Source organism: Triturus cristatus, chromosome 6 (genome assembly GCF_964204655.1).
Source record: "Triturus cristatus chromosome 6, aTriCri1.1, whole genome shotgun sequence".
Taxonomy (NCBI): domain Eukaryota; kingdom Metazoa; phylum Chordata; class Amphibia; order Caudata; family Salamandridae; genus Triturus; species Triturus cristatus.
The window spans coordinates 1,231,143,667-1,231,169,037 of NC_140589.1; the positions used below are offsets into that span (position 1 = coordinate 1,231,143,667).

At 44.8% G+C, this 25,371-nt stretch overlaps 1 protein-coding gene across 1 annotated transcript in view; it reads right to left on the minus strand.

Annotated features, from left to right (window-relative positions):
• Positions 1–392: 392 nt before the first annotated feature.
• The window catches only part of CALHM4 (calcium homeostasis modulator family member 4), a 50,837-nt gene continuing 25,858 nt past the window's right edge, over positions 393–25,371 (minus strand). The window contains exon 2 of the mRNA XM_085612165.1: positions 393–4,217. Within this exon, the coding sequence (XP_085468291.1) occupies positions 3,807–4,217 (411 nt within the window). The 3' untranslated portion in view covers positions 393–3,806. The remainder of the gene's footprint in view (positions 4,218–25,371) is intronic.

Below are 25,371 nucleotides of genomic sequence, written 5' to 3' on the forward strand. Positions count from 1 at the left end.
CTTGGGATGAACACATACTTTTTCATGTCACAGTAAGAGAAAAGGAGTAATTTTTCCATTGCATATTGCGTGATCACCCTAATACAGGTGGAACCTAAAACAGACGTTAGTCTATGTTGTGTTGTGATACTAATAATGCATTTATTTCAGAACTTCAGCAATGTCAGTTATTGTGATGTCATCATGTGCCATCACTTCCTAGGAGGATTGAGAGTAAAAGGTCACTTCTGCTACCCCTGACATTTTAATGAATCAATGTTCATGATTTCCAGATCTGCTGACGTAAGTCGAAAAAAGTGTTCGCTTTTTTTTACTGGACTTTTAAACATCTACCATACCAAACAGATGTGTGATGTCCTAAAAAAGTTTTAAAAATCACCCCAAAAAGTATGTACAATAAGAACAAAATTGATCATTTTTATTTTAATATTTGTGTGGCTACTGCTGCCATACCTTTCCAAATATCACACGGCAAGGTCACAGTTTTAATGAAAAATCTCAGGATTTTTTTTCAACAGTTGAAGAAGGGGTTTAATGCCCCTGAATGAACTGGTTATGAAATGCAACTTGTACATGTTTTTTGTCTCTTTTGGATGACACCAGCTGCGGCCCATGCAGGTAAGAGCGGTGGGGTCGGGAGGGCGGGGATTTCGAGAGACAACAACGAGGGAAAATGTATTAGTTATTCAATTTTCACTCGTCGTCGTCTGTCAGAATCCCCGCCAAGCCCCTGACCGCTCTGCCTGGCCCCACTGCCCTTACCTGCATGGGTCGCGGCTGGATGACAGTTTAATCACTGGCTTTACAGAGATATTTCGAACAGAACTGGACCCTAGAGAGGTGGTGAACCTAACATAAATCTTTTTGATGCAGCTTTTACTAAGTTAATTTACCTAGGCAAGATGTTCACCCATCAGGCATGAGTGAATAAGCAGAGTGTCAATCTAAAGAGTTCATTTTAGAAAAATAATGCAGGCTTCTCCCTAAAACACAAGGCACATAGACTAATCTAAGCTGAGCTCGCCTCACCTGGGATCATTGTAAACAATAATCAGTTCTTACACAGCTTCATTTTACTGTACACTTTCAGAACGATGTCCCTCCATAAACGTAGGAAGTGTAATTTCAGCAGTACTTTTCCGCTCAAATGGGCTACCAAAGGTTGAGGCACTATAGCTGTGTGTCTTTCGTCGTACCCTACTATAGTAAGAAAGCATTCAATAAGCAGTGTTCAATTTTACCATGGGGCAAAATAAATTTTTTGTTCAGTTAATGGACCTGCCATCAAGGAAATTCCATCTCTGTTAATGCTCCCCTATAACAAAAATTAAAGCAAATTATTTTGACCTGTTCTGGTCACAACCATTAAGAGGGCCACCAAGAAAGTTGCAAATTAAATAAACAACTGCTGTACAAAGGACTTCAACAGAAAATGGGAATGAGCACAGTGAAAAACCAAGTTGTTTACATGGTGTAGTAGCATCACATGCTGGTACTTCATCAATAACAACATGCTTGTCTGCCAGTTGCTTCTCGTCTGACCAGGAGTGAAGGGGGCTGTAGTGGCAATGTTCATCATCTATTATTTGCAGGACATTATTTTTGGAAAGACATTGTTCTTTTTGTTCAACTAACTTACTTGTAAAGCGCTCTGATACCCGCAAGGGTCATGTTCGTGCTATATAAAACCTTGAAAATAAAATATTATTGTCAAAAGATCAAGCCGGAAACAGTTTTCCAATCCCAGCGAGAAGGGATACAGATCTCCTTAACATTTTTAGTTCTGAGGCAAAGCCCAAAAACGTTTTGATGTGTTGTGTAGCATAGATCCCGGAATGCTCATTAGCCATCTGCTCGAAGATTGTCATTTCATTGTTGATGTAGCTTGTCCAGTACCGGAGGTGCAGGAAGCTGAGAGGGGGCAGGAGCTTTGCCAGGCATAGGGACAGAAAAACAGCAACGGCCACAATTGAAATAAAAAACACAGCCACACACCTGATTTTTGATTTACAAAAAAGAAAACCATTAAAATAAACACTTCAGAACATTAGTGAGTTCATATGATTTGCTCTGTTTAATGTTTCTATTAACATAAATTGGAATTAGGAGCCATCAGGGGCTTATTCCAGGTTTTTCCTTCCCAAACAGTGGTTCTGAAAGGTCCAGGAGATTAAAGTGTCAGCCAAGAGGAAGGTGCATAATGTTGGCATAATTGGGCTCACATTTTACTTGAACAAATTGATTGGAATGTTAACAATTCAATAACAGGCCAATAGTTCACTAATTCGCTTCAGAGAGCATGCTTTGGATTTGATGTTATTTGCCAATACTTTGGGAAAAGAAAAGCTACATTTAAATTAAATGCTCACAGAGTTTGTTGACAGAAAGGGATGGCACGGCTCAATGTTCTTCTTCATATGGCCCTTTTTATTAATTACATTTTACACAAAAACAAACATGATCTAGAATATAAAGAAAGGGCTATCAATACATTATTCATGTGAAATGAGAACTGAGGTGCATGATGTCATGAAACATGAGGTTCGCCCTCAAAAACTTTAAAGGGTTGAGTTGGATGAACTAATGAGACAATTTTTAATGCTTAAATATATTCAAAATTCTAGAACTGAATGATCGAAGTAGGATGAAAACACTTATGATGTAGTGATACAAAACAAAGCAAGCAAGTCAACCCAAAAGAGTACAAGTAACCAAGGTTGGTATAAAATAAGACTTTCGGTTCCATATGATTTTTTTTCACATTCATTAGTTGAGTGAGTTTAATCTCAAAGTACATAATACTGGGATACTATTTTTATTGCTGTGTTTCCATTAATTTCGTATTAGCAATCTGCGTTTAATGGTGTATTAATTTTGGATTCTTCCCATCTGTAGATGACACAACTGCAACATCTACCGAGCTGTGGGCTTCTCTTTTTTCATATTTCCCCTACCTTTATGTTTTCTAACCTTTCGTCAATTATTCAGGTGAAGACCCCATACCCACCCCTCATTTCCACTACCCCTTTACAGGTCGCTGCCTACAAGACAGCGGAGCTGTCTGGTTTGCTAAAGACATCTTTGAGACATTCAGAAAGTTGACATACGAATGCATTCTGCCTGTTGCTTACCACTGAGTTTGTGGTTTGTAACTTACATTTTTTGTCTTTCTATTTGATGACTTTATTTGTGGTAGGCTGTCCAGCTTGAGTTTGTCCCTCATGGTGTTCAAACCTTGTTTGCTGTATTCTTCCACAAACTCCCTCTAAACAGGCATTTAAATCTTGTTCTTATCTTGTAACATTTGCTGTGCGTTCAAAGACAGAGATCAAGTGTCAGGTTGTGTCTTCCAGAGAGCTTTGTGTTCATTTTTCTTTCTCTGACTTCAAAGTGAGAGGATTTATGTGACAATCATGCTGACCAGTGGGGGTCTGCTTGAGGAAGGCTCTATAGATATTGGTTTTTTTTCTAGGACCCAACTAAATTGAAATGTCTGTAAATGAACTGTGCTGACGATCTCAATCAGTACATTGGGTGATGACATTTCCACACATTATCGTTATAATTAAGTGTGCAATTTTACCATGGAACAAAAAGAACTACCTGTTCAGTTAAAGGACCTGTCAAAAAGGAAAGTCCATCTCTGTTAATGATCCCTTATAACAAAAATTAAAGAAAATTATTTTGTCCTGTCCTGGTCACAACCATTCAAAGGGCCACCAAGCAAGTTGCAAATGAAATAAACAACTGCTGTACAAAGGACGTCAGCAGAAAATGGGAGTAAGCACGGTGGAAAACCAGGTTGTTTATGATGGTGTAGTAGCATCATATGTTGGCTCTTCATCGATGACAATATGCTTGCCGGCTGGTGGATTCTCGTCCGACCAGGAGTGAAGGAGGCTGTAGTGGCAATGTTCATCATCTATTACTGTCAAAAGATCAAGGCCAGAAACAGTTTTCCAATCCAAGCGAGAAGGGATACGGATCTCCTTAACATTTTTGCTCCCTGGGGCAAAGCCAAAAAACTTTTTGATGTGTTGTGTAGCATAGATCCTGGAATGCTCATCAGCTGTCCGCTCGAAGAGCGTGTTTTCATTGTTGACATAGCTTGTCCAGTACCGGAGGTGTAGGAAGCTAAGAGGGGACAGGAGCTTTGCCAGGCATAGGGACAGGAAAACAGCAACAGCCACAATAGCAATCAAAAGCCAGCCAGACACCTGTATTTTAAAAACAAAGAAAAAAATTAAAATAAACACATCAGAACATTAGCAAGTTCATATGATTTGCTCAGTTTAATGTCTGGATTGACATAAATTGAATTAGTAGCCATCAGGGGCTTATTCCAGGTTTTTCCTTCCCAAACTCTGATTTTGAAAGGTGGGGAGAACAAAGTGTCAGCCAAGAGGAAGGTGCATAATAATGGCATGATTGGGCTCACATTTTACTTGAACAAATTGATTGGAATGTTAACAATTCAATAACAGACCAATAGTTCACTGATCAGCTTCGGAGAGCATGCTTTGTGTTTGATTTTATTTGCCAACACTTTGGGAAAAGAAAAGCTAAATTTAAATTAAATGCTTACGGAGTTTGTTGTCAGAAAGGGATGACGTGGCTCAATGTTCTTCTTCATATGGCACTTTTTATTAATTATGTTTTACACAAAAACAAATACATGATCTAGAATATAAAGAAAGGCCTATCAATGCGTTACTCTTGTGAAATGAGAACGAAGGTGCATGATGTCACGGAACATGATGTTTGCCCAAAGAAAACTTAAAGGGTTGAATGGGATGAGCTAATGCTTAAATATATTAAAAATTCCAGAACTCAATGACTGAAGTAAGATGAAAACACTTATGGTGTAGTGATAAAAACAAAGCAAGCAAGTGACCTCAAACGAGTACAAGTAACCAAGGTCGGTATAAAATAAGTCTTTCGGTTCCATATGATTTGTTTCACTTTCATTAGTTAACGGAGATTAATCTCGAAGTAATTATTAGTTGGATAAAAATGTTATTGTTCTGTTTCCACTAGTTGTAAGAAGGTGGAATCTGACTGCATGGTTACCCCCCACTTTTTTTCTTGGTGTTTTGCTGGTTTTCGACTTCGTCTGACTGGGATCCTGCTAATCAGAACCCCAGTCTATCTGCTTTCTCCCTAAATTGGTTGTTCATGTACTTTAGGTACACTCCAGATTGGAATCTGGGGTACCTTTATAGGTCCCTAGTATGTAGTATACTATATACCTATGGCATAGGTACCCCAGAGGCCTCACAGGGGCTGCAGCATGTTTTATGCCACCCCTTGGAGACCATTCAAAATGACACAACAGATCTGCTACAGCAGCCTGTGTAAGGTGGTGCATGCACTCCCTTACTTAGATATAGGTTCACTATATCTACTCCATATCACTGCACATATAAACCTATCAGTCACCCCTATGGCAGGCCTTATCAATCCTGAAGGTAAGATGCTGGGTTTTGTGTGAGAGGGTGTACCTGCATGAGCAGAGCCCCTCTGCAGCCTTCGGAACCTCTATTCCAGGGTTGTTTGTGATGCAGCCAACCATATACTCTTAAGTGCATTATAACCTTGCGGTAAATGCTAACTATAAAACGGCTGCATGGAATCATGTCGTGTTTGGTGTCACACACCTTGGAATCATACCTCCACACCAGTAACTGGTGTGGGAGGTATGATTCCACCCTCCTAGAGGGAGAAATATGACAACACCGGTACACCCGGTACCAGCTTTCTCGACCCTGGCATCACAAGATGGATGCTGTCAGCCACAGACACGAGTCTGCCCTCCAGCTGCTGGACAAAACTCCGGCAGGGGAAGGCTGGACAATAGGTTTACTGTCACAGGGAGGTGTGACCACCTCCCAGAGAGGCTTTAGTGTATTGGGGCTGGCTGGGTGCACTCCGAGAGTGCTTTGATGTCTGCACTGGGGGCACGCTTGGTGTCCCTGTGCATAGTCCAGCTCAAACCGGTTGCAGGAGCCATTTGCTCCTGCTGTGGCGCGAAACTGGACAAAGGATATGGGTGTAGCCACCCCTCTGTCCTGACCCTCTCATAGGTGGGTCCCTAGAGTTTATTCCACCCCTTCCTTGGGTATAAAGTAGGAACCCCTGACTACAGGACTTTAGATTTACCTGGACGAAACTCTGATACAGAAACCAAGTACTTCGTCTATCTACACTACGCTGGATGACTGAAGTATCTCCCTTGGAGTAAAGAAGTTACTCCCCTGCAAGCTAGGCACCTTAAATGCATCTGACCGGTTTGCATCTCCCGAGCTCCTGAGGAGGTGGGTTCCCAAGTGTCCCCGAGGTCGACTAGTGCTCTCAGCAAACCTGAGACCCGCAGCCCTCGTGGAGACCGTGCAACCAGAACCCCTGTGCACCGTGTACTTTTTCAGCAGCATATGCCTTCCGGCGACCCCTGAGGCTGTGCTTTGAGCTACTTTTAGTCCTGACCCCGAGCAGTGTTTCCACCGAAGATTTCTGGCCTACCCTCCACGAGTGTTCCATGGGCTGGTATTTTGTGATTCCATGAGGTCTCTTCGCGATTCCTGGTCCGTCGACCTGTGGGTCCCTGTGAAGGTATCCTTAACTTTCAGTGGGCTTTCCTGGTTGCTCCAGATGTGCCCTGACTCTCCATGGCTTGGAGAGTCCCCAGGACCTTGCTGGTCCTCACAGAAGCATCTTTCCTCTGACAACGTGGGTTGCAGTTGCCATGGCTTGTTGGTGTTCAATCCGGACACTGACCTCCCAGCACTCGACATCCTTCGTGGGACAGCTCATCTCTGGACTTTGGTCGTCGTCGAAGTCTCCTGGTCCCCGTGGCTGCAGAGTCAAGCTTCACCTCTTTCATCTGAAACACCCGACATCGGTGGGCATTTGTCTATCGTGCCCCTGGTCACTGTGAAGTGACCCAGACTCTGTCCCCTCTGCTTTTAGGTTCTTCTCATCTCCGATCCAGGCTTGGATCACACCGGACATTTCTAATCTTCCCGGCAGCAGCACTTCTTCGCATCACGCCATTGAAATCAACAAGCGTTTCCGACACCACTTGACCCCTATGCACCCGGCTCTCCTGGTATAGGTAACACGGGTACCTCGGTACTCTCAAGGGTGCTGGTCTTAGAACCTTCTATGTTCCCAAGGGTTTGCTTGAAGCCCTCTCCTAAGTGTCCTTAATCTTTAAAATTCCAACCGCGACTTTCCCATAAAGTTGTACAGAGCTCGCGGCTGTGTTCTCACACTGCCCCCGGCCTCCGTGGGTCCCCTGTGTCACTACCTTGGGTGGTTCATTGGGGTCCCAGCGATTCTACGTGCTCTAGTCACTGTGTCTAGTCAAGTCGTGGTTGTTATACCACTTTCTTAGTATTAGGTTTGGTCTCCTCCTGGAGCCCGCTGTGTATTGTGCTATTTACTGTCGTTCTAGAGCTTTAATATTGTGTGCTCTGTTCTCTAATCTCATAAAGAGGTTAGTAGAGAGTGTTTAGTAATAAATACATATATTTTATATATTCCTTGTGTGGTTCTCCTTTCATTTGATCATTCAGGAGGTTATAATCTGGTAAACCAAGCTGCTTTACATTCCTTCAAGACTTAGCCTGAAGGCTGCTCTCCATAGCTACCACTAGGAGAGCTTTCAATAAAGGTTGTCTTTAACCTAATCATCAAAGAGGGTCGTTTGGACTGGTGCCAGGTGCCCACTTTAACTAGTGGACAGCATATACCAGGCCAACTTTTCACACTAATTTTGTATTAACAATCTCGGTTTAATGCTGTATTCATTTCGGATTCGGCCATCTGTAGCTGACACTACTGCAACATCTACCGAGCTGTGGATTTCACTTTTTCCATATTTTCCCTGCCTTTTGGTCTTTTAAAGTAACTCTTTCCTTTAACCCTTTTAAATTATTCAGGTGAAGACCTCATACCCACCCCCTCATTTCGGCTCCCCTTTTTTAGGTCCCAGCCTACCAGACAGTGCAGCTGTCCGGTTTGATAAAGACTTCCTGTGGGACATTCAGAAAGTTGACCTAGGAATGCATTTCGGCCATTGCTTACCATTGGTTTTCTGGGTTGTAACTCACATTTTCTGGCTTTCTATTTGCTACATGTATTTGCTTTAGGCTGTGCAGTTGAGTTTGTCCCTCCCATTGCCGAAACCTTGTTTTTTTGTATTCTTCCACAAACTCGCTTTCTGCAAACAGGCCTTTAAATCTTGTTCTTATCTTGTCACATTTGCTGTGCATTCAAAGACAGGGGTCAAATGTAAGGCTGTGTCTTCCCGATTGTTTGGTGTTTATTTTTCTTTCTCTGACTTCAAAGTGAGAGGATTTATGTGACAATCATGCTGACTAGTGGGGGGTCTGCTTGATTAAGGGTCTACAGATGATTTTCTTTTTCTAGTACATAACAAAATTTAAATGTCTATAAAGGAACTGTGCTAACGATCAAATCAGTAAATTTGGTGATGACATTTCCACATGTTTGCTGTATTCCTTTATCAGTAAAACTGTATGTGAGTGCAAATGTAATGGTCATTTCAATTGGCGAGGTGCTGTCTGTAATGGCAGTACGCTACCATACCATGCATACTCCACGTTATCCCACTCCACTCTTCTCTGAACCACGTCACTCAACTGCACTTGTCTCTGCTCCACTGCACACTACGCCACCCTCCTATACAACACTGCACTCTATGCCACTGCACGCTACACCAATGCACTCTACTCTGTACCTCTCCACTGTATGCAAATCCCCTCTATTCCACTCTGATCTACTCTGCAACACTGCACTCTACTCTGTAACAATCTACTCTGCGCCACTGCATACACCACCACTCCACTCTACTCTACTCTGCACCACTCTATGCCAAAGCACTCTAGACCACTTTACTCAAAACCAATGCACTCTACCTCAGTCTACTCTGCACCACTGCGCTCTACACCATTGTACTCTGTCGCTGCACTCTACACCACTCTATTCTACACCAATGCACTCTAGGACACTCTACTCTATACCCCTGCACTCTACACTTCACTCTACTCTGAAATAATCTACTCTACGCCACTGTAGTCTATGCCAATGCACTCTACACCACTCTAATCTAATGTACATCACTGCACTCTGACACTGCCCTCTACGCTACTTCAGTCTATGCCTCTCTACTCTACTATGCACTACTCTACTCTATGCCAGTGCACTCTACCCCTCTACTATGCACGACTGCATTCTTCGCCACTGCACTCTACCCCACTCTGCAACACTGCACTCTATGCCACTACTCTATACTACTCCACTCTACCCTGCACCACTTCACTCTATGCCACTTCACTCTACTCTGAAACAATCTACTCTACGCCACCGCACTTTACGCCACTCTACTCCATGCCACTCCACTCTACGCCATTGCTATCAATGCTGAACCTCTCTACTCTACGCCACTGCACTCTACCCTGCACAACTATACTCTAACCTCGATCACTCCACTCTACGTCACTCTGAAACAATCTAGTCTACATCACTGCACTCTATGCCACTCTACACTACACTCCACCACTCCACTCTAGACCACTACACTCTCCGCCAATTCACTCTACACCACTTTACTCAAAACCAAAGCACCCTATGCTAACTACTTTGTATCACTGCACCTTATGCCACTATAATTAATTCTATACCATTGCGCTCTACGTCACTGCACTCTCCGCCACTCTATTCTACTCTGCACCACTGTCCTGTGTCACTGCCCACTCTACTCTGCACCACTCTGCACCACTGCACTTTATGCCATTGCACTCCATGCCACTGCATCACTCTACTCTATGCCAGTGCACTCTATCCTGTACCATTACACTCTACACCACTCCACTCCACACCACTCTAGAACACTGCTCTCTCGCCACTGAACTCCACACCACTCTACTCTGCATCGCTCTACTCTACACCAACCCACTCTAATCTACTCTGCAGCACTGCACTCTACAACACTCTTCTCTATACCACTGCACTCTTCGCCACTTCACTCTACTCTGAAACAATCTACTCTATGCCACTCTATTCCACTCTGCACCACTCCACACTACACCCCACTCTAAACCACTGCACTATATGCCCATTCACTCTACACCACTTTACTCAAAACCAAAGCACCATACGCCAACTACTTTGTACCACTGCACTTTATGTCACTATACTCTACAACATTCCACTCTATGTCACTGCATTCTACGCTACTGTACACTACATCATTCTACACAATTGCGCTCTACGTCACTGCACTCTCCGCCACTCTATTCTACTCTGCACCACTGTCCTCTGTGTCTCTTATCTGCACCACTCTACACCACTGAACTTTATGCCATTGCACTCCACGCCACTCTACTGCACTCCATGCCACTGCATCACTCTACTCTATGCCAGTGCACTCTATCCTGCACCATTATACTCTACACCACTCCACTTCACTCTATGTCACTCTAGAACACTGCTCTCTCTGCCACTGAACTCCACACCACTCTACTCTGCATCGCTCCACTCTACGCCAACCCACTCTAATCTACTCTGCAGCACTGCACTCTACATCACTCTTCGCCACTTCACTCTACTCTGAAGCAATCTACTCTATGCCACTCTATTCCACTTTGCTCCACTCTACACTACACCAGTCTATTCTACACCGCTGCACTCTGTGCCACTACTTTCTACACCAATGCTTTCTATACCTCTTTACTCAAAACCAATACATCTTACGCCACTGCACTCTATGCCATCCTAATATGCACCACTGCACTGTGCACCCCTATACTCTACACCATTTTTTTTTTTTAACAGAGTTTTATATAGCGCGAACTTGACCCGAATCGGGGATCAGAGCGCTTTACATAGCACCAGTTGCGTTACATGAGGAAACATTTTTTTTTGTTAGGCACTGGGAGATTAAGTGATTTGCCCAGAATCACAGGATGTTCAGCGCCATTGCCGAGACTCAAACCCGGTTCCCCAGATTCGAGGTTGACCGCCGTAGTCGTTAGGCCAACTCCTCTCACCATTGAACTCTATGTCACTATACTCTGCACCACTGTACTGTACACTCTAAAGCACTACAGCCTATGCCACTGAACTTTATGCTTCTGAACTCTGTGCCACTCTATTCTACGCCACTCTACTGCACTCTACGCCAATGCACTCTAATCTAATGCACACCATTGCACTCTGACACTGCCTTCTATGCTACTTCAATCAACGCCTCTCTATTCTACTATGCACCACTCTACTCTAGGTCAGTGCACTCTACCCCACTCTACTATGCACCACTGCACTCTACCTGACTCCACTTTGCAACACTGCACTGTACGCCACTACTCTATACTACTCCACTCTACCCTGCACTACTACACTCTACGCCTGCACTCTACTCTGAAACAAACTACTCTATGCCACTGCACTTTACGTCACTCTACTCGATGCCACTCCGCTATACGCCATTGCTATCAACGCTGCACCACTCTACTCTACGCCACTGTACTCTACCCTACACCACTATACTATAACCTGGGTCACACCACTCTACTTCACTCTGAAACAATCTACTCTACATCACTTCACTCTATGCCACTCTGCGCCATTCCACACTACGCTACAGCACTCCACTCTAAACCACTTCACTCTATGCCAGTTCACTCTACACCACTTTACTCAAAACCAAAGCACCCTACGCCAATTACTTTGTACCACTGCACATTATGCCACTATACTCTACAACATTCCACTCTGTGTCACTTCATTCTACGCTTCTGTACACTGCATCATTCTACACCATTGCGCTCTATGTAACTGCACTCTCCGCCACTCTATTCTACTCTGCACCACTGTCCTCTGTGTCACTGCCCGACTCTACTCTGCACCACTCTATACCACTGCACTTTATGCCATTGCACTCCATGCCACTCTACTGCACTCCACTCCCCTGCATCACTCTACTCTATGCCAGTGCACTCTACAACACTGCTCTCTCCGCCACTGAACTCCACACCACTCTACTCTGCATCACTCCACTCTACACCAACCCACTCTAATCCACTCTGCAGCACTGCACTCTACAACACTCTTCTCTATAGCACTGCACTCTACACCACTTTACTATACTCTGAAACAATCTACTCTATGCCACTGTAGTCTATGCCACTCTATTCCACTCTGCTCCGCTCTACACTACACCACTCTATTCTACACCACAGCACTCTGTGCCACTACTTTCTACACCAATGCTTTCTATACTACTTTACTCAAAACTAATTCATCTTACGCCACTGCACCCTATGCCATTCTAATCTGCACAACTGTACTGTACACCACTGCACTCTGTGCCACTCACCATTGCACTCTGTCACTTTGCTCTGCACCACTCTACGCCTATGCACTTTACACTAATGCAATCCATGTACCTCTACACTATGCCACTCTCCTCTGCAACACTGTACTCTACACCACTCTACTGCATTCTATGCCAATGCACTCTACGCCACTCTAATCTACTGCACACCACTTTGCTCTACGCCTTTCTGCTCTACTCTATGGCAATGCTCCCTGTCTCACACTACTATGCACCATTGCACTCTACGCCACTACATATTATACCATTCAAGTCTAAGCCACTACACTCTATGCCACTCTACTCTGCAACACTGCACTCTATGGCAATGCACTCCACTCTACTGCTCTACACCACTCCACTCTGCTCTACACCACTCCGCTCTACCCTGCACCACTCCACACTACCCTGCACCACTCCACTCTACCCTGCACCACACCACTCCACTCTACATCACTTCACTCTACTCTGAAAAAATCTACTCTACGCCACTGCACTCTCAATCAACCAATCAACTCGGATTTATAGAGTGTGGCTAATCACCCATGAGGATTTCCAGGCACTGAGAACATGCTGCTAAGGAGTTCGGTTGAACAGCACGGTCTTGATTCCTTTCCTGAATTCCAGGAGAGGATGAGGTCCGTAGGTGAAGGGGGAGGTCATTCCAGGATTTTGCCGCAAGGTAGGAGAAGGAATATTCTCCGCTGTTGCTTCGGTGGATGCAGGGGGGATGCGTGAGGGAGAGGGAGGTGGAGCGCTGGTGCCTGGAGTGTTGGTTGAAGTTCAGGCGGTGGTTGATGTATGCCAGTCCTTGGTTGTGAAGGGCCTTGTTGGGGTGGATCAGCATCTTGACTTGACACCTTTTCTGAATGGGGAGCCAGTGGAGCATCTTGAGGTGGGGTGGTGTGGGTACACTTGGGGAGATCGGGGATGAGTTTGGCCGCTGAGTTCTGTATAGTCTGTAGCCTCTTCAGGCAGTGCGTGGTGATTCCTACATAGAATGTGTTGCAGTAGTCTAGCTGGCTGGTGACTAGGGCTTGAGTGATGATTCATCTGGTGTTGACAGGAAGCCATTTGAAGATCTTACAAAGCATGTGAAGAGTGAGGAAGCAGGCGGAAGAGACTGGGTTGATCTGGTTTTTCATGGTGAGCTTGCTGTCCAGGATGATGCCAAGGTTGCGTTGTGGTCTGTCGGAATGGGCGCTGGTTCTAGTTCACAGGGCCAACTGAGGCGTTCCATGGGGAGGAGTTGTTCCCGAAGATCAGCACTTACATTTTGTCTGTATTGGGCTTAAGACAGTTGTTTTTCATCCATTCCGAGATGCTCGTCATACACCTGTGGAAGTTGGCCTTCGTGGGGGAGGGGGCTTCTGATAGTGAGAGGATGAGCTGGGTGTCATCTGCGTAGGACATGATGTTCATTCTGTGGGTTCTGACGATGTTGGCCAAGGGTGTCATGTAGATGTTGAACAGTGTAGGGCTGAGGGACGAGCATTGAGGGACGCCACAGATTATGTTCTTGGGTTCCGAGATAAAAGGTGTCAGGTGGATTCTCTGGGTTCTTCCAGTGAGGAAAGAGGCGATCCATTTGAGGACGTCTCCTTAGATTTTGATGTGATGAAGCCTCCTGATAGGGGTGTGATGAGATACAGTGTTGATTACTTCTGGGGGGTCTAGGCGGATCAGGGCTGCCATTTCTCCCTGGTGGAGGAGGGTTCTGAGGTCGACCATAGCAGCGATCAGGTCGGTTCTGGTGCTGTGGTTGGTGCGGAAAGGGAGTGGTCCAGAAGATTGTTGATTTCCATGTGTTCAGTGAGTTGGCAGTTGAAGTCTTTTTACACCACTCTACTCCACTCTGCGCCACTCCACACCACTGCAATCAACGCTGCGCCACTCTACACTACTCAATCTCTTTGCCACTGTGCACTAACCAGCAACCAATATACTCTACTTGGCACCACTCCACTCTACTCTGATGCAATCGACTCTACGCCACAGCAGTCTACTTGACTCTACACCACTGCACTCTATGCTGCGCCAAACTATGCCTCTGCAGTCTACGCTTTGCCACTGTACTCTAAACCACTGCACTCAATGCCAATCTACTCTACACCACTTCAATCGAAACCAAAGCAGTCTACACCACTTTACTCAAAACCAATGCACCTAATGCCACTGCACCTATACCAACCACTTTGTACCACTACACTTTATGCCACTACACTCTACAACATTCTACTCTATGCCACTGCACTCTATGCCACTGCGTGCTACATCACTCTACACCATTGCACTCTATGCCACTCTAGTCTACTCTACGCCACTATACTATGCCACTGCACTGTACACCACTCTACTCTGCGTAACTGCACTCTACGTCACTAATCTCTACAGCACTCTACAACCCTGCACTCTATGACCATGCACTCTGACACTCTATGCCACGACACTCTACTGCACTCCACACTGCAGTACTCCACTCTACCCTGCACCACCTCATCTATGCCACTTCACTGTAGGTCACTCTGCTCCACTCTGCACCACTTTACTCAATTTAGTCAAAACCAAAGCATTCTAAGCCACTGCACTCTACACCAATCTACTCTGCACCACTGTACTTTACGCCACTTCCCTCTAAGGCACTCTACTCAACTCTCCTCCACTCTATGACACACCACTCCACAACACTCAACTCTGTGACGTTCTACTCCATTAAACTCTGTTCCACTGACACACTATCCCACTCTATGCCACTCCACTCTGTAGCAGTCTACTCCACTCTATGCCACTCTACAAAACTACTCTACGTCGCTCTACGCACTGTCCTCTATGCCATTCCATGCCACTTTACTCCACTCTATTCTATGACACACTACTCCACTCTAGCACTCCACTCTGACAATCTACTTGGCTCTACTACACTTGACTACACTCTACGCAACACCGTCTACGCCACTCCACGACACTCTATGCCACTTCACTCAATGATACTCTACTCAACTCTATGCCCTTCCACTTTACGACACTCTACTCCCTCCAAAACTCTCCACAGCACTGTACACTACTCCATGCTACTCCGCCTTACTCCTCTCCATGCCACTCAACTATACTGTACGCCACTCTATGCCACTCCATAACACTCCACTCCACTTTAAAACAGTCTACTTAACGCCATTCTACTTTACCACACTAACTTTTAGCCATGCTGAACAGCAGTCACTCTGGTGCTGAGAAAGTAACGTTAAAATGAACATAGAAGAGGTTAAGGAGAAATAAAATCAAAGTTGGGTTTGGGGGTCAAATAAATGCAGTAAGAAAATCAAAATGTAAAAAATTGCAAATAAAAATAGCAAAGCAGTCGGGAGAAATTTACAAAGTAGTAAATGCGCCATTCAAATGCATATAAATAGGAAATTACTACTTCAACTGTATAATCAACAACTGAAAAGGCGTAAAAGATGGCACCATTTAGAAAGCCAAAGAAAAGATGTGAAGAACTAAATACAGACGAACAGGCAGGAAATAATATTTACACTTGCAATTTCAGTTCTATCGCACATGTTTGTTTTTCAAACATCATGTTTATCTATTTTACACATTTTCCTAAACAGCCAGTGCTGACAATATGCTCTCATGCTACTGCATTTTCAAACAATAACTGTTCCTAATATTGCTCCCTAGTTTCCTCTCCCTTCTTATATTGTGACTTCTAGCTCTCCAATACTTCAATAACTGCCTCCTCTAATGGGTATATGATTTAGGGATTTTAAACTAATCTTAATAGATTGTCTAGTTTTTCACATGCACAGTGTTATAGTCGGTCTATGGATTGTCTCAAATTTGTGGTCATTCTTCTGGCGGAAGACCCAAGATGCTGACACGGTTCTTAAGCTAAGGTCTCAAAGAATAAGAGTACAGTAGTAGCACAAAGGTTGTTTTCCCGATAGCGAAATCTCTCTATCTAGGCATCTCAATATTTACTTTGCTCGCTTTGAGACTCTGTGATGGTTTGATGACAGTTAAATAATAAATTATGAGAACTCCAAAACCCCTTTCATGTTCTATGACTGATTCACTTGTTGGTGCCAGATAATTGGATTTAGTGATGAAAAGGCACCCTGTTGAAAAAGGAATCTTGAGTTGGCCAGTTTTTAATTTGTCCAAGGATTAAAATCTAATATTCATGTATCAGTATAGTCTCATGACTATATTCCAGAAATATGGATTTCGGAAGGAGTTTTGATTCTACATCCTTCCATATAAATAATATCAGTAACAGAGGGGAAATATGAGGTTTAAACTACAAAAACAATACCATGTTATTGAATCAATCTTGGACTTCAGCTTGTTTGCTGGTGTTGGTAATGAGGAAGAATTCCTTCTAGTTAGGGTTTTATGCCCGGTAAGCATGGGATATCTTCGTTTGAGTGACAGATAGGGAGCCTTTGTGACAGTTGCAACAAATTTTTATGGATTTATATTTTTTTGTATCATTAACAATGTGCAACATTTTCAGACCCAATTTTACATCTACAGACTGAATTAATACACTTGCTTTTGAAATTAGTTTTCTATGAGGTGTAGATGTGTATTTATTAATTTGTTTTAGTTAGGCTACATTTCTGTTCAATTGTTGTGGAGATTCCACTCTCCAGTAGGATCGGTTGGGCAACACAAATATTGGGACGATGCCAGACTGATTCCGAGCACCCCCTCAGGATATGTTGTCCTATAGACCAGCTAGCTCATAGTGCCACCATAAGCACCCCTAAACGTAGACAGATAGCAAATGGTTTTGGCAACCACAGAACACAACAACCCTGACTAACCAAGAAATCGCGGTAACAGATCTAGAACCCTTTCCCTCACTCACTTATGCGTTTCTACCTGAGCCTAACTGAACCATGTGACAATATTGACCAAGATGGAAGTAATCTCTGTCACTCAACTGTGTCCCCTCCTCCTGCTTAGATCGTCTCTCCGCAGCACATGGTCAAGCTGAAGTCATAATAGTTTATTTTCATTGCTACTGTTCGGTCCTCTGTGAACCCTCCACAGTTCTGATGTAACAGGCAACATGCAGCCACATTTTCCATTTCTTCACTGGGATCTATTCATTCGAAGAAAGTCTTATTGTCAATGTTTCTTGTTTGATCAAACATCTCCAGATGATATTAGCATAGAGAGTGTTGAATAATTGTTTAAGAAATGTGCCTAGGTGTTTAGATAATATGATGCTTATTTTTCTTATGGTTTGATTTAATGAAGATGTGATACATTTGCTCACACCATGAAGATTTTGCAAAAGGTCTTATTATGATATGCAAGAATTGAGTATAAAAATCCTCGATTTTAGGGTAAACCAGAAGACTTTCCTGTTCTACTAAGGATACTGCCCGATTATTTTCTGATTTTGCTGCTCATTGGGAATTAAACTATTTTCTAACTTTTGCATACTCTGTATACCTGTGCAATTGCAAGCCTGATTTTGTACCGCTTTTTTTTAAATTTGTAATCAAACCCTTTAACTTTTCATTAATCTAGAACTCAGTTATTGATCAGGCTTATTCATTTCAATCATTTTAATCAGTTCTATCTTGATTGGGTTTGATGATTTGGGAGGTGCCTTAATTTGGAGACACATTGTCTCATGAAATTGAGGTTAACACCGTCTCCGATTCAGTAATTGTGGGAGGGATTTAGGTCAATTTTTGGGGTACCATTTTGCTCCCACACAGTCAGTGGTGTTACTTGCACAGAATGTGAGATAGTTACTATTAATGACCTACTGATTAATCTCGTTCCTATAGCTCTATAGAGGGTCTGACTCATGCCAGAAAACTGAACAGCTACGGACTACATAAATAAGTTAGATTTTCGTTCCCTTTCAATAAACGTATCTTACAAGGGTCTACATTGAACATCCCTACTGTTGGTGAGACGGGCTTCACCAGATTTCATGTTCAGACCAAAAGGTGGAAGGGGAGAGGATCAACCCATGAGGGTATGCCCGCTGAAGTACTGTTTCAATTAATCAAATGTGTGGTCCTCAAGTTGATATCTGTCACAAGGACCCCTTCAAAACATTTCTGTGCAGACTCCAAGAGCATTTGTCTTCTTTACCTAGTCATAAGTTTGAGTGTGAAGGACAAAAGAAAAAGTATATCTGTTAGGAAATGTAATAAGAAAAATAACCTTTAAAAGGACCACGTCAGCTTGTCACTAGTAGCAAAGTTTGCTTTTAATCCAATTGATTCCTTAAGGTGTTAAGAAATACATATATTTGGTTTTACTGTGATTCCTATAAGCATCTGTACAGTGCATAAGAGAAAGGTTATACTTTTAGAAACTCCATGAGAGAAAAAAACAAATATTTTTGCAAAATATACAGACCGGCCAGTAAACATGAGGGTATTCTGCCACTCACTGATTTATTGCCATTGCAGAGGCAAAACATATATCAATGTGTTATGCTTTCTGTGAGAAAAAGTGTTCCTGGGCCCCCAGGACAGTCAGTGTTTGCTAGGCTGCAATTGTTATCTAAAGTAAATCAAGGGGCTAGTGAAGCTCACCAGTCTTTAGACCAGAGTCTCAAAGAAATTGTTTTAGAGAACCTCAACCACGTTGTCTCCTCCAATAGTGTATGTTATCTCCATTAGGGTGATGTAGTGGATAGTGTCATCATCAGGTCTCTTCACTTGAGAGTTTGGTTCTCCAAGTGAATCACACCTCCACCAGGAAGAGATTGTCTGGGTGTAAGACAATGGTAGGATCTGGGTGATATGAGTAAAATTACCTACTATACCTAAAAGTATGATTTATTGGAAAGGAAGTGATAGAGGTAAGACTAAAAATGTATTGATGTTGATTAGGGCACTTAATGGATCCTAAAGTTCTGGCCAACATGTTTCAGCCTTGTGTTGCCTCTCGGGGTCATTGGCCTTCATCAGGACCATGAGTTGTAGATCACAATATTCGTTGATTATTGGGGAAATATTTAGTAAGTATATTAACTTACGGTTCTTCTCTCACAGGCCTGGGACGGAAGAGACATGGAGAGCGAAGGCGCTGGGAGGAACATACCTAATAGGTTACAGATGGAGCCCCCCCTCTACACAAACCCCATGGGGCTAACCATAACCCATTTTGAGTTATAGGCAAAAATCAAGCCTATAACAGAGAACTGTCATTGCCCATAATGAGGCCTGTGAGAGAAGAACCATAAGTTAATATACTTACTAAACATTTCCACTAATAATCAACGAATATTGGGATCTACCACACATGGTCCTGATGAAGGCCATGGACCCACAGAGGCAACACAAGGCTGAAACATGTTGACCAGATGTTTCGATGTTTATAACCCATTAAGTGTCCTAATCAACATTGCTGTGTTTTCAGTCTTGCCTCTATCACTTCCTGTCCAATAAATCATACTTTTAGGTATAGGAGGTAATTTTACCCCATCACTCAGATCCTACCATTGTCTTACACCCATGCAAACTCCCTCCTGGTGGAAGATTGATTCACTTGGAGAAGAGAACATTCAAGTGAAGAGACCCGATGACAACACTATCCCCTAAATCACCCCAATGGAGATAACATACACTGTTGGAGGTGACCACTAGTTTGAGGGTCTCTGAGACAATTTCTTCGAGACTCTGGTCTAAAGACTGGTGAGGTACACTTCCCCTTTGGTTTACATTAGATTATAATTGGAACTGAGTGGACCCTATCCTGCTTCTCCTCCCCCTCTTGATTAAAAGTCGGCTGCAACTATGCCAACTGGAGTCTCTTACCACTGGCATTCTGAAGCATCAGTACCATTAGAACTCAAATTGAATGTTCAAGTACTCGCTTTCAGAACTTCCCTCTCTTACGATAGAGAGACTGAGCAGCCTAAGTCTTGCTCAAGGAGGTGATGCAATGTCTAGACAATCAGAATACAGGACAGTTCATTACCACCCAATAACTGATAAACCAGTCAGTAACATGTAAAACATTGATCAGTATAGAAACCAGAAATCTGTAGCAACTTCCAGGATGGAGATACAACTCTAAACAATGTAACATCACTTGTCCCTGTAAACATAATTAGCATGGGGGTGAACAGCCACTGTTATCCAAGACGATCATGAAGCCCATGTCCAAGGCCTTTGAACCAGAGTTTGTTGTCCTTGTGAAAAGACTGGGGTAAATGTAGCACCAAATTCTTGGTCACGTAAAGCTATACTAGAAGTTGTAGACATCCACTTTATTACATTTCAAAGGCAAATGCATTTCTCCGCCTGTGCAGTAGTAATTTGGGTTTCAGTGACCTGTTTAGTAATGTTTTGATGCATTTAATGGACGAGCTTCAATGCATCTGCCATTGAATGCTTCAGGACCATTTGAACTGCTGTGGACCCCATTGCAAAGCAAAAGAGTACCCACCCAATCATGGCAAGAAGGAAGGTAACTTTTTTGGGGGTGCAGGAACAATGTTTGTGGACCGGTGGACTTAGCAGTCTATTAGAATCCAATGAGCCACAAGCTAACTTTCAGAAGGTAATCGCTGGGTGTAGTGCCAGCACACCAGAATACCATATAGACTGGCAACAAGATAATTCAGGGTTCTCCATCTGGAGAACCCCTATTCATGGTAAAGAAATAACCGTACCACTGGTACCCAGAGATCCAATGGGAACTGCACTGGACATTAACAACCTGAAGGGCACATTTGAAGACACTGCAAATTCTGGAGCACAGACCTGGGGTTTAGATGCAAAATATCTTTGGAACCCCTTGGACTAGAGAGATGTATCCAGTGGCTCCAGAAATCAGAACAACTTCCTCAAACTTTTTCTTCAAATCCCTAGGCCAAGGGGTGAAGCTGAGGTCATCCTTCAAGCACTCTGGTGGCAAGTGAAAGGTGCAAACAGACTTCCCTAGCAGCACAAGGGGGGGTCACTGATGATTGGACCATAGAAGCTCACTCTCAAAGGTGACAGGCCCTCGGTGATGAACCAGATGGCTTTAGTACATTTTTGAGGCCCTCTCTGATGGGATACGCCATGTCCTGCAGCTGGTGCAGTCTCGTGGCAGCTCCCAAAGTCGTCTTAAGTCAGCTTACATCCCGACCTCATTGGCTTGCTAGCACTCTTTCTGAAAGATGAAATCCAGTATCTTGCAGCAGTCTCTTCTTGCCCATGGCGGTCACTGAAGCACTTCCACTAAAGTCTTAGGTCCAGGCTCGGTCTCTGCCTTGCCTATTGCGTCCCACAAAAACAAGAAATGTTATCACAGGGCTTACATTAACTATAAAGAAATCCCTGCCCTTCCAGTTAATGGATACACATTTATTTTTATTTATTTATTTTCTTTTTATTTTATAGGTTTTATATAGCGCTAGCTAGACCCGAAGGTATCAGAGCACTTTACATAATTGTAACAAACACAATATAATCAAGTCTCTGAGCATATGATGCGGGACACATTAGATTCTAGTACAAACATAAATATATACAAAGAAAATTGTTAGGCAAAGAGGGTGGTAACCATATGCGGGCAATTAGAACAATATGAGTTAAGGGAGAGAAAGTCCTAATAGACAGTAGAAGCACACAAACAACCGACTTTCAAAGCGGGTCTAGACCTAGAAAGAGAGATATTTGAACAGAGTTCAGTTTGCTTATGTGTTAAAGTATTGGTTGAGGAGAAAGTGTTTCAGATCTCTTTTAAAGCAAGAGAAGGAGGGGTTGCATCATAGATATTTAGGGAGAGCGTCCCCTATGCTGGGTGCATTTCCAGAAAAAGAGCGAGACTGGGTTGATTTCCTTTTTTAGTTTTGGAGGTACGAGAAGAAGTGAGTTGGAGCTTCTCAGAGTTCTGGCTCTTCCTGCTTTCATGAGTTTGTTGTCTAAATAGTTGGGGGTATGTAAGTGAAGGGCTTTGTGGGTGACACAGGCAGTCTTGCTAGCAACATCTTCCTTCAATGAGAAGCCAGTTGAGGATCTTGAGGGCTGGTGTGATGTGTTCAAACCGTTTAATACCTGTTATGAGCCGGGCTGCCATGTTTAGAACTGATCTAAGAGGGGTGAGATGAGTTTTCGGCATCCCTATGAGGATGGCATTCCCATAGTCCAGTTTGGAGAGGACAAGAGATTGTACTACCATCTTGAAATCATCGGAGGGAATGAATGGTTTAATTTTCTTGAGGTGTTTTAGTGTGTAAAGCGCTCCTTTGGCTGAGTTTTTGATGTGATCCTTCATTGACATTTTTTGTCCAGTGTGAAGCCTAAGGACTTTGCAGAGTTGGACAGACTGAGAGAACAATTTAGTGCATTTAGGTTGTTGAGCCAGTCGTGGATTGGTAGGTGGTTACTTTTAGGGGTGAACAGTATTATTTCTGTTTGGTTAGGGTTTAACTTTAGGTGGTTGGAGTTAAACCAGGATTGTATTGTAACTTTAGCCCAGATCCCATTGGACTTGCTCTACATATGACAGCATGAAATGTATATGCAAAAAATAGGGTCCGTAGCACTTTTCTATCTACTTTGGAACTGACATTTTATGTCTGATTTATTTGTTTCTTTTGTCATTTTAAAATGTCTTCAGATTTCTATACTCTGGTACTGATGTAGACTTACTGTTGGCTGGGCACTTTTACATATAGATGTATTTGACAAAAAGGAAAATCACTGTTCTTCAGGGTATGACTACTATGTTATGACATTAAAGAATTGGTGCTTATAATGAAGTAATAATTGACAGTGAAATGAATCATTGCCGGATCAATTGACTTGGGTTTCCATGATCTGCTGAATTTGAATGTGGTCCTACCTGAGGTTTGTAATGGACCCATCGCCATCCTAAGCCCAAGGACACTGATTTATACCTTCTTTGGATGATGAACAAGGTACCCGTCAAGGAGTCCACCACGTATAATTAGTCTGCACCAATGGGAGTGTCTGTAACCTTTGAATCTTGAGAGGGGTTCTCCAATCCCACAAGTTCATGACTAGAGTGTGATTGGGGCAATATACACACCCTTCCCCACACATGTTTGCATGTGGAGTGACCTAAAAGTGAAATGGCACATTCGCTTGTCAAATAAACAAAGCTCCCTATTTTCGGTATTCCAGCCAGCCAGATGCATCATCAGGCAAAGAAAGCAAATATGTCTGAACAATATTATTTCAACATTTGGAAAACATCTCTGGCACGAGTATGCAAACACAATGACGCTAAGAAAGTTGCGGATAAAAACATATGCCCCACAAGTTGATGAGATAGACTGTCCTTCTGAAGGCTGACAGTCTTTAATTGGTTCTGTTGTTCACGTGCTAAGGAATGAAAGAATAATTAATGGTAACTTATTTGTGAAAATAACGCTTGGGAATAGCTATTTTCAATAGGTTATTATGCTGCAGATTCAGTAAGAGTGATCTGTAGTCACTGTGCTAATGGGAGCCTGGGGGGCAGCCGAGCACCGCGAGGTCTGCCGCCCGGGCAGGTTGGGAGGTGGGAGAGGGGGGCGTGGCCGAACGGCCATTTTGTAAGTAATTGGGCTACATTTGAGGGATAGCCCAAATGTAGCCCAAATCCAGGGGTAGTAGCCCAAGGGTTTTATAAGCAAAACGCGCGATATCCCAGCCACCATTTTAGGCTTGGTGACCTGGTGGCTGGGTGCGCTAGCTTAAAGTTTTCTGGGTGTATTAGTAGGTGAGAGTAGGAGTGATAAAAGTACCTGGAGGCATGTCTTGCGGCGACTATCGTGTCCTGGAGGCTATCCGGTTGTTGAGCGAGGCGGGGAGGATGGACTTGCTGGTCCAGGAGGCCAATTGGACGAAGCGCCCGGCGAGGCGCGTGTCCGCGGGGGTGGCGGCCGCCGTCGCGGCTTGTTCGCCACCCGGGAGTCCGTCGGGGAGAGCGGTGAGTGACAGGGGCAGCGCATATGTCAGGAGCGCTGCCCCGGGGTCAGCGTGCGTAGCGGAGGGGAGCGAGACGGGAATGGAGGCGGGGAGGGGGCGGGGACGAGCGACGCGACGGGGGAAGGCTCCGGGCGCCTCCCAGGCGAGGCCTAAATCATACGCGGGCCGCTCCGTAAGCCGGGGAGCGTCCGTATCCAGGGCAACGGCGAGGGGATGCTCGGCGGAGGGCCAGGCGCTGACGCGGGGAGGATCGCGGAGCGCGCGGGTGCGGGGAGAGCATGTGGAGGAGGACGAAGAGCTGGGGGAAGGGCCCGGGGGGAGCGCACGGTTCGAAGGGATATCGGGGGCCGGCTCAGCGCGGAGGCGCGCGGCCCCATGGTCGGAGGGTTCAGCGGTGGAGAGTGGGGGGGGCGGGGGGGGGGGGCAGGCGGCCCGGGCCTAGATATTGGAGGCATGGATCGGCTGGTTAGCCAGACGGTGGGGGGTCAGGGGAGGGGGGGGAGCGCGGCCTTCAGTGGGGTGGCGATCGCGTCGGGCCATGAGGCGGCTGGGGGGGAGCCGGGGAGGGGCGGGGGGGTTTGACGCGGGCACCTGGGAGAGGAGAGGAGGGGACAGGGGTGTGGCGAGGCGCGACGGCGAAGGGTGGGGGCAGGTAGGGGGGGCCCTGGGGGGGGAAGCAGCAGGGGGAGAATCCCCAGTGCTATTCGAGTCGGAGGGCAGTGAGAGGGACTGGGGAGGCCTGGATATATTTGAGTCCTGGGCGGAGGGGTTGGGGGGGGCGTCGGGGGTCGGGGGCGTACGAGCGGGGGAGACGGAAGGGAGGGGGGAGGGGTGTGGGGGGGGTGGCGCGGTTGGAGTGGGGTCGAGCGGGCATGGGGTAGGATGGAGCGGGCAGGGGGAGTGGAGCGACGGCGACGACGGCGAGGGGGAGGACGACGAAGGGGCGGATTTGAGCGCGGTGGGTAAGGCGTGGGTCGCGGAGTCGTCGGGGGCTGGCAAGCGGGGATGGGATGGCAGGAGGAAAGTAGGTAGGCCCAGCACACCAGACCATTCCTTTCCTTT